The 15,901-nt window shown below is 41.2% G+C and overlaps 2 protein-coding genes and 1 long non-coding RNA gene across 3 annotated transcripts; 2 read left to right on the forward strand and 1 right to left on the reverse strand.

The window, feature by feature from the left end:
- The first annotated feature begins 1,540 nt into the window (after positions 1–1,540).
- On the forward strand, positions 1,541–7,353 carry LOC117516561 (reticulophagy regulator 2-like). Its single transcript, XM_034177433.1, has 7 exons — positions 1,541–1,616; positions 3,762–3,891; positions 3,995–4,079; positions 4,317–4,454; positions 5,941–6,029; positions 6,250–6,385; positions 6,558–7,353. The coding sequence occupies exons 1-7, from the start codon at positions 1,558–1,560 to the stop codon at positions 7,325–7,327; spliced, it is 1,407 nt and encodes a 468-aa protein (XP_034033324.1). The 5' UTR covers positions 1,541–1,557; the 3' UTR covers positions 7,328–7,353.
- A 456-nt stretch (positions 7,354–7,809) lies between these two features.
- Positions 7,810–13,534, forward strand: LOC117516583. The gene is made up of 3 exons (XR_004562474.1): positions 7,810–8,077; positions 12,868–12,873; positions 13,525–13,534. It is a non-coding gene; the product is annotated as an uncharacterized LOC117516583 (long non-coding RNA).
- mdh1b (malate dehydrogenase 1B, NAD (soluble)) lies at positions 9,480–15,686 on the reverse strand. Its single transcript, XM_034177442.1, has 10 exons — positions 15,582–15,686; positions 15,390–15,502; positions 15,153–15,287; positions 13,644–13,786; positions 13,401–13,569; positions 12,994–13,315; positions 12,779–12,920; positions 11,771–11,946; positions 10,710–10,849; positions 9,480–9,685 (listed from the first exon to the last, which is right to left on the reverse strand). The coding sequence occupies exons 1-10, from the start codon at positions 15,601–15,603 to the stop codon at positions 9,653–9,655; spliced, it is 1,395 nt and encodes a 464-aa protein (XP_034033333.1). The 5' UTR covers positions 15,604–15,686; the 3' UTR covers positions 9,480–9,652.
- Positions 15,687–15,901: the final 215 nt, after the last annotated feature.

Below are 15,901 nucleotides of genomic sequence, written 5' to 3' on the forward strand. Positions count from 1 at the left end.
AACCTCCAGCTGAAATGCAGCTGCTGAATTGCAGAGAAAGAGGGATTTAAAAAAAAAAAAAATCATGCAGGGACCCAGTCCATCAACCTTTAATAAAAAAAAAAAAAAAAAAAAAAAAAGCAAACAAACAAAAAAAAAAACTTAAAAATGGTTACATTTTACAAGTTGGAGAAAACAAAACAGAAAGCCACATCCCATCACCATTCCAGCAAAATGCCAACACTTTGGCACAGTGACATTGTGCCATTGCTTAGGGAGAGCCCTGAACTATTGATGTTGTTTAAAAACGCAGAAGTACTTTTTATCCGAATACTCGATTACTAAAATAATTGATAGCTGTAGCCCTACTTCCCAGTCATCAAAAGATCTCTGTATGTACACCCAATTTTTCTTCAGCGTCAAAGTCCAGACACCCTACTGAAGCATTTCGGAAAACAAAAGCACGGCTAGGCATACGTGGTCTGTGAGTTACAAAGTAGCAGCCCTGATTTAAGCAAGCGCTGCACAGCAGAGACTTAACAGACCGCTGTCCAACAAAACTATCATGCAGATCAGTGACACTTCGCCTTTAAATCTGTTGAGCAGGTGTCAGATTCTAATGTCTGACACCTTGTTTTTATTAGTTTGCCTACGTGGGAAGATTTGATGCCAGACATGACCAGGTGATAGCTGTTTGGGTAAATCAGCGTTGTTGTAGCTTGGCCCATTCTACAACAAAATGGTGCCAAGCTTTGTCATGTGTGAGAAAAGCTTCAGGGGATGGACTTGTTTGTTTATTTAATTTGTCTATTCACGTACTGCATTTTACAGGGTACATGCCTAGGCTTTTCCAAACCCTACGGATAACCTTCCACAACTTGTGTATAATAAATTTTGTTCAGATTGTCAGTAGCTGATAGTTATTCAGTAATGTCTGATAATGGAAGAAATTACAGATTGGAGATTGTACAGTTAAATATGGATAAGTGGATTTGTTTATTCCAGCCACATCGTGTAGACAATAACTCAAAAACCAATAAATGGCTATTATATGGCTGCGACGGTACTCACACACTGATTGGCTGATTTCCAATCTGATATTTTCACATATCAGACAAGTTACCATGAAAACCGGTCTGGAACGCATATCACATTCGTTATAAACCAGAAAGCTAAAAACATGATGAGAAAAACCAAGTCGGACATGAACATACTCCATAAATATCTAAACAACACAGGAAAAGGCACACAGATTGAAAGCTTACCAGCTAATGACCAGACCGTCTGTTAGCAGGTTCTTCACGGAGGTGACGCAAACAGGTCTGACAATGAGCCCAAAACCTTCAGCAGGTCTGTACGGGAATATCAGACTGAAGTGTAAGTACGGGCCAAGCGTTAGCGAGGTCCGTACTTACACTTCAGTCTGATATTCCCGTACAGACCTCGCACTTAGTTATATATCCTTTTATCTATCTGAATCTTGGATGTTCTGTCTTTAATTACATGAACTTTAATTTGTACAATTTTATATTTTGTGTATGCAGAATTTCATATTTTCATCATGATCTGTCTCTAATCATGATGTTTTGTGTTCCTTCTTTCACAGTTCAACCTGCAGAGACTCAGCCAGTGCAAAGGTGCGTCCTGTGTACATGTAAACACATTAGTTGTCACCCACGTTCTACACAACTCCTGCCATTTCAGCTGGTGTTGTAACACTTAGTCAGCCTATTGATTTATGAAATACGAACTAGAGCATTGCCCATGGTGATCCGCGGGCTCTAGATTGGGTAGTGTTGATATAAATGGGTACCTGGTATTTTTCAAGAGTGGTAGTAAATTAAACAAAGCTTGTGTAATGAGTTGGAATGGTGTGTGAGTCCAGAATGTTTTTAGAACCTTAGACCTCAACAATTTTTATATAAAAGGAACTCAACCTTTTCTGTGGTCCTGAATGAAAACAAAGTGTCCAGTGTTTATAACTTCAAATTCTTTTACAAAAAGATTAGGATTCTACATTGTCTGGTGGGAGAAACAATAATTTTTTTAACCATTTCAGGATAAATGAATTTGTCCTGGTGAGCAGATGCTTGGGAAAAAAATTGGGACTGCCGTATTCCTTGGCTATGCACACGCATTGAGCGAGACATTTGGTGAGCTCAAGACTGGGGAAGAGGCGACGGACACTTCGCCCTCAACTCTCAATTTTTTTTTTTTTTGAGAGAGAGATTCTGTTGGATTTTGGATCCAGACATATGTGGAGCCTGTTCTCTATAGTGGAGCATGATGCTGTTTTAAGCTGGTTTTAACAAGCTGTGTGAACGAGCAGCTGGAACTTCCACAAGTATGTTTTTGCATGCTGCTTGAACATGCAGCTGCATTTCTTCCATTCACACTTTTCACAGTTACTGCATCGATGGGGGACACTTATGAGCGTGCACCAAGCTTTCTCTCTTGCGGAGCATGAGAGTGTTTATAACACGCTGCGTTCACAACTAATTGATGTGCACGCGTAGCATCAGCGCCTCTTCTCTAGGGATGGGTATTGATAAGATTTTATCTATACCATTATCGATCTGATTCCTTTTGATACCTCTTGTGAATTTTCTGTGTACTAAAAGTAGGCTTTACAGGTTTTCTATGTCAACAGCATTTTGAGTCTTAAAGTAAATAAATATGAAATTGGTCACTTGATCCTTAAACTCTTAATATAAATAAACTCTACATGGTGGATCCTTGATCTCTGGAGATAAATAGAACAAAATCTGTAGGTTTTGTCAAAAGCATTTCCTTTCAGACATTATTGGCATGAATGTCACTCCATACCTCTGAGCTGAGCTCTCGCAACCGGCTGTGCTGCGCATCAGCAAAAGTGTAATTCATAAAGAACACAGGACGTCTCATTTTGGGAGGAAAAAACATTTTAGTCGATTGTAGTTTGTCTGTATTACAACATTTGGAAAGAGGTGTCATTTGATTTAAACAGTGGAGTCTAAGGTGACTCAGCAAGAGCCACAGAGCATTTGGAGCTGTGCCAACATAACAGGATGATTCTCATTTCTTGATTGCAACAAGACAGGAGTCCCAGTTAGTGACTTTAATCCTCACAAAAGTGATTCATGATTGACATATTTTAATGGCTTTGAGAGGGGTTAAGAAGCGGACTTGCTACTTTTGAAGAGCAGCGAATCAAAGAACCAACGAAGCAGCGGATTGAAGCACTGCTTCATTAGTTCAAGCTTCAAAGTGGAGTTGAGCTGCAGAAACGGTTGATTACAGAGCCGCCGCAGGGTCTGTAATCAACATAAAGAAATGATCATTTTCCTGACACTCTCAAAAACAGCCGCTCTGAAGGACCGATAAGGGAATCGTTAAGCAAAAAAACCTATTGATGTCGGTGGATCGAATCATTTCTTAACGATACCCGAAAAGAAACGGTTCTCGATACCCAACCCTACTCTTCTCACTGAAGAATGGCTGCTCTGTTACCTTGACTGCATCAAAATAAACAGTTATCACTTTGAAAATGAGTCATCATGACATGTAATTGCACAAACTTTGCGATTAATCTGCAGACCACGTGTTATGAACAGTGAGGGACGGTCTGTATGAATCACAGATCAACCATGATCTGTTAAATCACTAGTATCCGCTAAATTTAGGACTATTGCAGTGTGTTTGTGTTTTCCCTCTCGTGTGCAAGGAATCGTGCACAGCTTCTGTAACAGCACAAAAATAATTTGCTGCTGAATGTTGTCTTTTGTGTGTGTGTGTATATATAGTGAACCTTTGAGTGTGCACCATCACCTGCTCAGCATTCCTGAGCTCAGCCACTACCTGGCAGAGAGCTACCTGACCTGCTGTCTCTACCTGCAGGAAATGTTGCAATACAAACGACAGAACCACGGCAAGGTGCAAGACTTTGACTTGGGCTTTTGTTACTAAAGAGCACACTTTTGTTCTTCCTCCTGTCTCCTGATACTTTGAAACATAATTTCCATTTTTTTCTTTTCAGTTTTGCATGATGATGTGCAGTGGTAGCTTTGTACTTGCTGTGGTTGGCCACTATGTACCAGGAATCATGATCTCCTATATTATAGGTGAGTCACCACTAACTTTTTGCTTGTTGTCTCTCGTTGCCACACACGATTGTTTTTTAGGTAGTCATTAGCACAACAGTCATTCTTTGTGTTTGGTTTTGTGAGGTATGTTGGGCCACGTCTGTGTTTTTAGTAAATTTATTTATTCATTTGCATCAGCAGTTTGAAATATCTCTTTATGGAAATTGAGCCCCCTTTCTATGAATTTTCCAATGTTCTCACCCTGGAACTGTGTAGCGCTGAGTGTCCTGCTGTGGCCACTGGTGGTTTACCACGAGCTGATTCAGAGGATGTACACTGCCTTAGAGCCAGTCCTGATGAAACTGGACTACAGCATGAAGGGACACACTGGGCATCGCAAGCACGACAAGAAAAGTGAGTGTTGCTGTGACACCTCAAAAGGTAGATTTAGGAATAGTGGAATTCCCTTAAAACATTGAGAAGGTGGTATCTAGACCAGTGGTTCCCTACCTTGGTCCTAAGTGATCCCCCCCCCTCCCCCCCCAAAAAATGTGCGCTCAGTCAGTCAAGTGGTAACAAACACCTGAATGAGCTAATTATTTTTTTATTTTATTTAACCAGGTTAGTCCCAATGTGATAACCATAAGTGAGTAAGTCCTATGTTGACTCTGGACCCATTGTTCCTGGTGCTTACCACTGGATTCCATAGCATGAAGTGGATGAAAGTCTATGAGGTCTCTTTCCAAGCCCAGTACACGTTTACAGCTGAGTGGACTGGGACCATGCAGATAAAGTGTCTTGTCCAAGAACACAGACAGTCAGGGTTCCCGGTAACACCATCCGTCTGTTCAGTGTGTGACATAAACTGTAAATTCCGATATGCGACACCTCATTGATGTCGTGGATGTTTTTTGGGTGTTGAGATATGAGATCCTGCTGCTGCCTTGAATAATGCACATAACCTCCTCCTGCTTGGTGTGGTCTTTGTGACACTGGATAAAAGAAAAGCGGCTGCAGGGTGAAGCGCGACGTGACCTGCTGTCAGTCAAAATAAACTGTTTTCTCCGCTGCCAATAAAACTGTCCAGCGAACACGTCTGTCTGCGGTTTCATTTTCACACCTCTGTATTTAATTGTGACACCTCTGGTCTACAATCAGTGAGGCAATGCATTCATTTATACACAAATATCTTGTGAAAGCACTTCGCAGTTTTCTAGTTTATATGATACTAAATAGATCCTTGTCATTTGATTGGTGGGTTGGTGGTCACGTGATAGTCATCGTTTGTCCCATTGTATGAATGAGGTCACATACCGTGCATTTTGGTCCCATATGTTTTGCTCGTTAGCATTTCATAAAAATGCTTCCATGGTACGAGTAAGCTGATTATTTATATCAGTCGCAGTCAGATGAAGAACTGAAGGAGTTCTTACTATGAATTTCTTTCTTTCTTTATTTATTTTTTTCTGAATTGAAGAAAGCAGACGTGTGCTCCCATCATTCCACTGAGCTCCTCAGCAGTGCGCGCTGACCTTAGCGATGTGACGCTGGCTCGCCTGGTGGGCAGAGTGAACTGCTGGGTCCCGCTGCCCTGCTTCCTGCTTCCAGATGAAACACCCCTATAATTTTAAGTAAAATACAAATGACGCGGATCTGTTTAAATGTCATATAAATAATGAATGTTTTCATTTGTTGAAAGATCAAATGTACCATTCAGTGAGGCGTCGGTCGATATTCATGCCAATACTCTTATTGCACTCATAAAAACATTCAGTGTTTGTACAGCTCTTTGTTAGAATTTTTGCCATTTCATTTCTTGGAATTCGCCATCTTTTCTGTTGCCGCTGGTGTCACATTAACAGTGTGTGTGTATATGTGTTTTTTTTTTTTTTTTTAACAGAGGTGAAAAAGGAGGTGGAGGAAGGAGATGAGCCACGAGCTGAAACAGAGAGTGAGAGTGAGGAAGAGCTGTCCTGTTTCGCCACAACGGTATGGATACATCATGATGGTTCCTGGCTATTAGGCGTCTGTGCAGGGAGCTGCAGTTGTTGCCAAAAGTCACAATTTTTAGACTTTTCCAAGATAAAATGAATTCATTTTGTTATTCTTTAAAAGGGAAAAAAAAATCTTTTTTTTTAAGGCTTATAACGTAACCATTTTGGCAACTTGACACATTTGCAACTATTTCTTGTCTGGGTTTGTTGGTTAGGTGGACATGAAGACCACGGCCCTAGCGATGGCCATCACAGATTCAGAGCTGTCAGATGAGGAGGCATCTATCTTGGAGAGTGGAGGATTCTCTGTGTCCAGAGCCACCACTCCTCAACTCACCGACGTCTCAGAAGGTAACTGGCAGGTGTTGGAGAGATGAGTCTTTCTTACAGGTGGTTTAAAAAAAAAAAAATGTTTTAAAGCCATTGGTTAAAATTCCTTCGTATGGAGATTGTCATGTTTTCATATTGCAGATTTTGCAGCAATAATGAGACTTGAATTTCCACCGTGTCGTCTCCCTTACAGACCTGGACCAGCAGAGTGTACACAGTGACCCAGAAGAAGCCTATCTACGGGATCTGCCCGAGTTCCCCTCAGTGGAGGAGTTCCCGTCCATCGAGCACAACCTGCTCCACTTCCCTCTCCGAGGCCATTCCCAGGCTGACGGTGTTCAGGCTGTGGCTCAAACAGTGGGGGAGCAGCTGAGCCCCGCCAGCCTCCTGCTCCAGCACTTGGCGTCTCCTCTGCATTTTGTGAATACACATTTCAATGGAAATGTACAACCATCTGGTGCAGGCATATTGTCCATAACAACTGCTGGGGAGGTGAAGACCAGTGCAGTCACCCCGGGTGCACAGCGGTCCCTGGAGGCTTTAAGCGAGGAGATAGTGAGCACCGCTATCTCCACTGTGGTGCAGAACACTCTTTCAGCCCTGCTGTGCTCCAGTGAGGCCAGTGAAGAGCCCACCTTGGCTGAGTTCCTTCCCACTGAAACCCTGCCAGGCATTCTGGAGACCCCACCCAGTGACAGCACCTCTAAGACTTCATCTACAACAATAGGACCACTGGAGCCTGAGGACCTGGATGAGGCAGCTACAGCAGAAACTGGTGCTGGCGATGAAATGCATGACAACACACTAGTTCCCACCGAGGAAGAGGACTTTGAGCTTCTGGACCAAAGTGAACTGGAGCAGGTGGATGAGGGGCTGGACCTCAGCTCTGACAGACAGGTGCCTGGAGGAGCCTCAGAGGCTCCAGACATGTCTCCATCTTCTCGGCATCAACCACAATCCTAGCTTCCCTAACACACCTCCAACTGGTTTTTATTTGTATGTTACAGCGAAAATATATATATCACACACACATCACTACTGCTATATACAAAACATTTATCCAAGAGTTTGTAGTTGAATTCTGTTGGTTGGTAATTGCATCCTCATGTAACAGCTCTGTTCAGCCTCAGGTTGTATTGATTCTTCCAAAAATGCCATTGGGATCACCAACTGGTCTAACATACCATTGACTGTGATGGACAGGGTTGTTCATAAATAGATGATATATATTTACACACACCCCAAACAAGTCATCAGTAAGTGTTAAGAGGGCATATCTGGTCTAGGCTATAATTTAGAGATGTCATATCTTGATGTGTTTTTTTTTGTTTTGTTTTTTTTTTAATCTCTGGTGGCTAATAGGAAACCTGTCAGTAACGATGCCTTCATTTTCATTCTTGGCAAAGCGTTCTTGGACAGACATCTAGATGGTCTTATGGGGTTGAGATGTTGATTTATAGAATTATTGTGATATAAATTATTTGATTTAAAGCTTGATTGGTAAAGCTTATTGTTGGGTTACATATAGGTTTTATCTGTTCAGGTTCCTGTAATGATTGTACAAAGTGTTTTTATTAATGACTCAAATTCTCAGATTTAGGATGTAGTTGAATATACAGAACGTTATTGCGCTCATTTTTCCTCCGAGCTAACTGTTTCGACAGAATCTGTCAGTTTTGTCTGTAAATGCAAATGTAAGCGTTGATGTTTGGTGTGAGAATTTTTCTTTTTCCCTGAATTTTTGTGATCAATGCCTCTCTTTTAAGATGTGATGTAGTGTCAGGGGTAGTGATAGTGTGCCATGCTGTGGACCCTGTAATACCACCAGCACGCAAGAATTCAGGTCAACAAAAATCCCAACCAGGCCAGATTTAAATGACCGCAACAAATTAATTAATTTCAAAATCAATACATTTCTGGGTACCCAACTGCCCATAGCTTGGGTTGACACTGAGGCTGTGGTGATCAGAGCCCTGTTGTTTTTCTTCTTTGGTCTGCTCTTCTCTACATGCGAGTCAAACATCTGTTAAACTTTTCATAAAAATCTTTTGGTTCATCAAGTTTTTCCATTCAGATTTTTACCTTCAAAGGAGTAGATTTGAAAATGAGGAAACAGTCCAGGTTAAAATCATGCTTTTTTTTTTTTTTTTTTTTTTTACTATTAAATGGATCATAGTACATAACAGTACTGATTATGCTGTGACTGTCCAAAAAAGTGAAAAATATTTAATTTTTAAGTCATCGCCTACTGTTAACATCAGTACACATTGGTTGACCCTAGCACCTCCAAAAAAAAAATTTAAGGGTTTTTTTGTTTTGTTTGTTATAAATGATCATGTAAAATTACCATTGACTTATTTGTACTGTGGCAAGTCATGCATGCCATCAGTCACGCATGTTTTCTGTACTTTATATTCAAGTTCGGTTATTGAATGTGTTGCCTTCACACAAGCAGACTTCTTGTATAAGTACATGTCCATCTGGATGCCTTCAGCAACTTATTGGCTGGATGTTAATACTAGCGGGGGGAAAAAGGCAGTTTGAAGAAGTGGATTTTGCATTTGCAATTACTACTCAGCATCTAACTCAGGCGTGGGTTGTACAAATCAAACATTGAAGAATGTGCATCTACTTCCGACTTGTTGTAGTGCGCTGTATTTGTACTAACTTTAACTTTTGTCAAAGGTGATGCCTCCTTGTGTAGTGTAGAAATACTTTAAACAAAAAAAGACGTGTATTCTGCATGTATAAACAGCACTGTTAGTTCTCGTCAGTTGACAATGTACTGCACAATGTATGGAGGAAAAAAATCCAATGTTCTCAGTTCCTTAAAATTGAGTTTAATATTTAATTACAAACTAAATGGTTTAAAAACATTTGATGTATCCTCATTTAAGGTAACCTGGCTGTAAAGGTGACAATTGGTAACATCAGAGTTAAAGATTAGTTGTGTATTGTAACTGTATTTGTTTAATGCTTAAAATGTGCTTCTTGAATTATACAAAGGCACCTATTTAATTGTAAAATGTAAAAATATATATTTTCTAATTTTTCCTTTTTCCATAAAGTACTCAGTTTGAGCTTTAAAGTCTAAAAAAAAATTGTCTTGGGAGCATTTCACAAAGCAGAAAAGATTTATTGTTATTAAAATCTGGTTCAGTAAAAATGAAACTCTGTGACAGAGAATAAAAGAACAAACTGAAGCAAAGATGCTGATATTGATCTGGATCACGTTAAACCGAGTTCTTTTCTTGCACATTGTGCCGATTAGGAGGCAGGTGAATGTTTTCACGACTCCAATGATGTCAAATTTCTTCTTTCCTGTAGAAGAGAAACACAGTCCTGCAGGAATGTTTTGTAAAGGCTGTAAAAGAAATGTGTGCACGTGGTTTGACGAGGGTCAGCTGACAGGTTCTGCCTCCAACAAAACTACTTCAGTAACCAGCAAGATACTAAAATGAAGCTGATCTGAGAATAATATACTTAGTGTCACTATGCTGAAGGGTTTTACCTGCAATTTCAGCCATGTGCAGAATCACCTTGGATGGAACACGTGTGCAGTCGTCTTTTTTTTTTAAATTGGCGACTTGCATGGATGTGTGTTTGAAACAACGTGCTGCTATTGAATTGCTCAGTGTGTAGGGCTGTTTCATTAAAGAATGAGTTGCCTATAGTGATGCCTCTAGGTGGTTTCATTAAAGAATGAGTTGCCTATAGTGATGCCTCTAGGTGTCACTACAGTCAGGAGGTGGATGAGGACTAGAGGTGAAAATCCAGCCGCGAGGAGTCTGCATAACCAGGCCAATAGGGGGCGCCCCATAAAAGACAAGTGAGGGCATAGTCCTCAGAATTTTTGGAACATAACATGTCAATTTTGACAGATATGTGGACACTTTGCAAAAGCTGCACACACGGTCGAAGCGGGTTCGTCCTGGAACAGATGCAATTCTTCAGCATGGCAATGCTTGTCCACATAAGAGTCCACAAACAGGATACAGTTTCTCATATCTCGCCACACCCGCCATTCTCACACTGAACGGGTACCGCTGTATTGATGATGCGCAAGTTTCTCTATGGAGAAAACACCTGGTTTCTGAAAACCTGTCCACCTTTGGTGTATTTGACTATGTGGACAAGTACTTGTACTAGCAGGGGTGGGCGTTGATAAGCTTTGCTTCTGCCCACACCCTTTCGGACTCACAGGCTTTGTTTATATAATATTCATGTTATTTGTATGTTTCTGTTCTTTCGGATTTGTGTGTGTGTGCTGAATAAATTCATTCATTATCTTATCGAAATATTCATGTAGGAGGCAGAACTGTACAAAGTGTCCTGTATCACATACCTGTCTGAGTTCATTACTGAATCGTGCTAGTCTCTCTTTCAGCTCATCTTCAATGGTCACGTCTACCACAGCGGACCACTTACCCTCCGTGAAGGTCACTGGGATTGAGAAAACGATGTCTTCTGAGACATCAAACTGACCTTAAAAAAATATGTTGATAAAATTCAGTAGAATATAAAGCATTGGATTAAAGATGTGAGGTAAAATATATCCAATCATTTTGTACCCCAGCAGTCACTGGGTTAGAGGTGGGGTGCACGCTGGACAGGCCACATCTAGACCAGCTCGTTCATTCCCATGGCCAATTTAAAATGACTAGTTCATCTAACCTGCATGTCTTTGGAAATGGGAGGAAGCCGGAGCCCCTGGGGGGAACCCACACAAACATGGGGAAACACGCAAACTCGACACAAAAAGACCAGATGGGACGAGAACTGGAACCTCACTGTGAGGCAACAGTGCTAACCACCAAACCGCTGTGATACAAGTCTTTTGTGTGTGTGTGCATGTCATGTACTTCCAAAGCAGCAGGTTCCTGGTTCAAGACATCCTGTGCCCATTCTCCATCTAACATGGAGTTATGTCAGGAAGGGCATAAAACATCTGCCAAATCGTAAAATGTCTGTCAAATCAACATGCAGAACCATTTCAGATCTGCTCTGGTGACCCCAGGCAAAAAGGAGAAACTGAAACAACTTATTCTGTGTGTGTTTTCTTTGTACTTTAGTGATAAATGGAACATTTTGATGGCCATCAGGATTCAGATGTGGAATTTGAACATCCTGTCATCCCTCTGAGTGACATTTCTGTAATTTTTCTAAAATTAAGGAAAAAGAAAAGCCTTACAGAACCTGTTCCGTTACAGACAAGTGAAATAATGTGTAAATCCAGAAAAGAACTCTGCACAAATCAGCTTTTGAAATTCATTTCTTGCATTGATTTATGATTTTCATGTTGTAAATGTGGAATAATTTTCCAGGATTGTTCCATCGTGGTGGAGGTATGCTGTCTCCAAGTGTCTTTGTAGTTTTCTGTGTATTTATACTTTGGTGTGTCTTTACCTTGGCACAGAACACCCAGAGAGACGATCTCCTGTGGACTTGAAGTCCCGTTCCAAGCTTTAAGAGTGCTGAGAATTCCATCAGCAGCAGACATGGCAGCTGCTCGATGGGCCTCAGAACCCACAGCTGCACGCCGACCACTTACAAGGATTTGAAAGTCTTCTTTCAACCATTTCCTGAAAAGGAACATTAGTAGGGTTTTTTTGTGTGTGTATGCAGGTGCAGAACCCTGCTCAGGAATCTCTGGGTCAGATATTTAGTGTAGTCACACACTTGTCAGCGGAAAAGCAGGGAATGGGTAGAAGCTCAGTAATGGCCTTATGTTTTGTTTTTGCCTGATTTATGTGTCAATGCAGGAAATTCTGAAACAAATCTGGCTGGTTTCATTATATTTTTTTTGCCTCAGTAGTTGACAGCGCTATTGCATCCTGTTTGCTTGTTATCTAAACATGCATGACCTAAAAGAACTGCGCGTAGGGCGCTATTATGAATTTGAGATTATCTCAGGAAGTACTGGTAGTATGGTCTTTTCTTGGAACAGGTTGACCTTGTTTGTTTTACATCAGACACCACACCTTCTTCCTTTTTCAAACTGAATAATTCACCCGGATGAGTGGTGAAACATCTTGAAGACCAACAAGAAGTGCAGGTATCTCTGATCTGGATGACTGAGAACCTTCACTGGCAGGTTTCTAAAGGCTCTAATGGAACACTGATAGAAATCAGTGTTCCATTCATCCAAGGGACTTCTTTTAATAAGTAAGGTGGTGTGTTCCTAACTGCAACTAGAGCCCAGTGTAATCACCCTGGACTTTATTACAGTAACAGATCAGCAAAATTGTTCTCTGAAGAGATAAAACTGTCAAACATTTTCAATTTGTAATGTAGAGGCTATATTATTGTTGTCTTATGTTGAAAATGTTTTGTTACCAAATCAGCTTGTGAAAGGGGCTCATGCACCTTGGGGACGCATTTGTTTGGTTACTTGGTGAAGTCTTCAGAACAAACCTGTCAAACAGAAGCTTAAGAACTGGTTGGGAAAAGGAAGGTGGTCCTTTGATTGCCCCTTCATAGTTTACAACCTTTGCCCTCTGCAGGTCGATGTAAAAACTACCACTGATGTTCCCCCACACAATGACATCTTTAATATCTGCAGCAGAAGAAGAGGGACCTTTATTAAGCGCCACCTTCATTAAAACACAGTCAGAATTCATGATGCCTACCTGATGTCCTCACTTTCAACTTCTTTGCAATGATGGCCTGAGCTTCATGCTCTAGCTGGGTTGCCACAGCAACAAAGTGGCGGTTATCGATGGACTGAGCACTGTCCAGGAGCAGTGAACACCTCAGATTGACCAATGAGTCACCGGACACAATCACCTTCACCTCCTTGTTGGCCCTTGTGTTCATCAATTGTCCATACTCTCGATAGCGGGCCAAGATTCTCTTTGTCTTTTCTTCCTCGCTGTCGGGCCACCGCTCTTCCAGCAGCAGAATAACATCTGCTTCCTGGAAGGCCTGTCCCAGATCAGTGTGAATGCTCACCTATTCCAAAATGACAGCCTTTACGTTATTTCTGACATCACATACAGATGAGAATGTGTTATGTCACCATTCCTAAAGAGCACACCTGATGGAGCAGGGGAGCTGCTAGTGCCTCGGTCTCCACTCTCAGGGCCTGCAAATCATCCTCATTCCCCTCCACATCCAGAAGGTGGAGGCTGATCGCGGAGATGTGTGGGAACATCTCAGAGCAGAGCAGATGGGGGATCAGGAGGTAGCAGGTTGGGTTCAGAGCACTGAGAAGGTTTAGAATCTTATTCCATATGAGGTCAAACACAAATCTGAGTACACTGGAAACATTAACAGCTACCATGTAATCCATATGTGAAGGGGACGGATGAGGCCGAGCCGATGCCGCTCCTTCATAATCTGGCACATCTGAGCTCTCAGATTCTCTGCTGCAATGCTCTGCATCATGTCTGAAGACATATCTGATGTGACGCCATAATATTCCTGCAAGATACAACCCAGTGCATTGATTGGATGGCTAGATTTAAAGCATTCAGGAGATTTTCACTTTGCCAGCTCATGTGACCTCAAACAGATAAACAGATATTGTTTACTTGCATACAACATAATTCAGCTCTTTATTTGTAATATGATCATGCATAAATTAGACACCCCCCCCCCCCCCCCCCCCCCCCCCCACCCACACACACACACACACAATCAGCTATTGGTCCATTGGATGATATTTTACAACATTGACTGAAATGGTCCAAATTTTAATTTTAGGTGTAGATCACACAGATCAGCTCTTTTCTAAATCATATGAATGTAGTAAACCTAATTAAAAATAGATATATAATTTATTATTGGGTGACATTCATTAAATAAATCAATCGATTTCAAAACCGACATATGTTGCAAGACGGTGAGAGAAGGAAGAAGTGTCTGCTTTGGCTATATTCATACGAAATGGTGGTTTGGTTTTATGACTGCAATATTTAAACTGATGAACATAATAACTGCTAATCACAAAACAGGAGCTTTGTGATCTGATTTAGATCTGTGTGGAAGTTCAGGTCTCACACTCAACACCATTCACTCCATACCTCACTTAACCATCTACCTGGATTTGTTTGTCTTTTGTGACTAATTTCATACAAACCTTTAAAGAGGAGATGTGTGTGGAGAACAAAACCACTGCAAAACAATAAGAAATAATAGGTTCTCTGATTTAATATGTACTTTTTTTCTTTTGCAGATATCTCTCACTGCCAGCTACACCTCATTTCTATCATCCATTCAGCATGCACTAATGCACTGTTGATACCGTATACCACCACTTCATATGGCATCCAAGAACAAATCACTGTGATTGAATGGCATCCAACAAGAAATAGCCATGGTTATTGCAAGATAAAGCAGGACATCACAGTGCGAGGCTGTACAGGTGGCAACTGATGAATTTCATCCATCCATCCAGTCAGCCAGCCAGCCACTCACTGCATTGTACATGGTACATGCCTTTATTCATAGTAATTACAACCAGAGGGAATAATGGTCTGCAGATTACCCCCCTCCAAAAAAGTCCAGATCACCGCTTAGTTATTCAAGTCTGCCACGAACCCACAAAACATGACAATAAGAATAAAACGGGAAATGTAACCACAGCCACAAATTACACTAAATTCAACTTTCTTTACTGTTCTGCCATAAAAAAATTTGCAAATTGCTTTTTACTTTTGATACTCTGTGTGCTTCATACCCCGTGTGCTGCTATACAATGCTACTGGAACCCCAGTTTCCCTGAGGGAGTCTTCCCAACGGATTGATACAGTTCTATCTAATCTAATGTAATGTAACCCATGCCTACCTGACAATGCTCTAAGAAGTGACTAAAGCCGCCGAGTAGGGTTCCTTTGCCTCCCTGGTTCACCAGTTCTCTCCAAATCAAAGGGGACTGCTCATGGTTCCAGCCTCTTCTTTGACAGGTTGCCTGCAGCCATTCCTATCAAAAGCGACACACTGTTAACTAACACGAAGAAAAATATGGAAATACTCATCTGCTAACTGGAGCGTTTTCAGTGTAGGAGTAACGAGAATGAATGACCTGCCATCGGTCCGGATGGATGGAGATCTTGTGGACTCTGAAGTTTGGCAGTGATCGCTGCAGCTTGTCTGCTAAAAGTTCTGCTTTGGCATAATAAGGACAGTCCGTTTTACCTGCAGATCACAAATCAGAAATTTCGTTTTAACATCCAGACAATTAATTAACCGCAAAAGGTGAAAACAGAGTACCAACCAGCAAGCACAAATTTCGCCATTTCTTCGTAGACAGGGGTGGTTGCTAGGAAACCAGGTGGTGTCTCTATGTATTGCGTCCGACTGGAAACAGCACTAAAGAAAACCAAATAACTGAAATAAAACGATAGTTTTGCTTTACGAACACAGTTTCCCATTTTGTTTTTCCACATATACTTCCCTCTCTCTCTCTCTCTCTCTCTCACACACACACAAATATATATAAAGAAAATCAACTGCCATCTGTTGTTCAAACTTGTGATAATCTTAATTGTTAGGGTTAGGGTCATTGCTACTCATTAATGTTTTAGAAAGCGAGTC

Source organism: Thalassophryne amazonica, chromosome 1, assembly GCF_902500255.1.
Source record: "Thalassophryne amazonica chromosome 1, fThaAma1.1, whole genome shotgun sequence".
NCBI classification, from domain to species: domain Eukaryota; kingdom Metazoa; phylum Chordata; class Actinopteri; order Batrachoidiformes; family Batrachoididae; genus Thalassophryne; species Thalassophryne amazonica.

What these genes read in the sequence shown, in the direction of transcription:
- LOC117516561 (XM_034177433.1), top strand. Translation starts at nt 1,558, where the DNA reads ATGATGTTTTGTGTTCCTTCTTTCACAGTTCAACCTGCAGAGACTCAG. An exon ending in GAGACTCAGCCAGTGCAAAG is followed by an intron (nt 1,617 to 3,761) that starts GTGCGTCCTGTG and finishes GTGTATATATAG; the next exon opens with TGAACCTTTGAGTGTGCACC. An exon ending in CATGATCTCCTATATTATAG is followed by an intron (nt 4,080 to 4,316) that starts GTGAGTCACCAC and finishes GGAACTGTGTAG; the next exon opens with CGCTGAGTGTCCTGCTGTGG.
- mdh1b (XM_034177442.1), bottom strand. Translation starts at nt 15,603, where the DNA reads ATGGCGAAATTTGTGCTTGCTG. An exon ending in ACTTCTTAGAGCATTGTCAG is followed by an intron (nt 13,787 to 15,152) that starts GTAGGCATGGGT and finishes TGTATCTTGCAG; the next exon opens with GAATATTATGGCGTCACATC. An exon ending in GTTGAAAGTGAGGACATCAG is followed by an intron (nt 12,921 to 12,993) that starts GTAGGCATCATG and finishes CTTCTGCTGCAG; the next exon opens with ATATTAAAGATGTCATTGTG.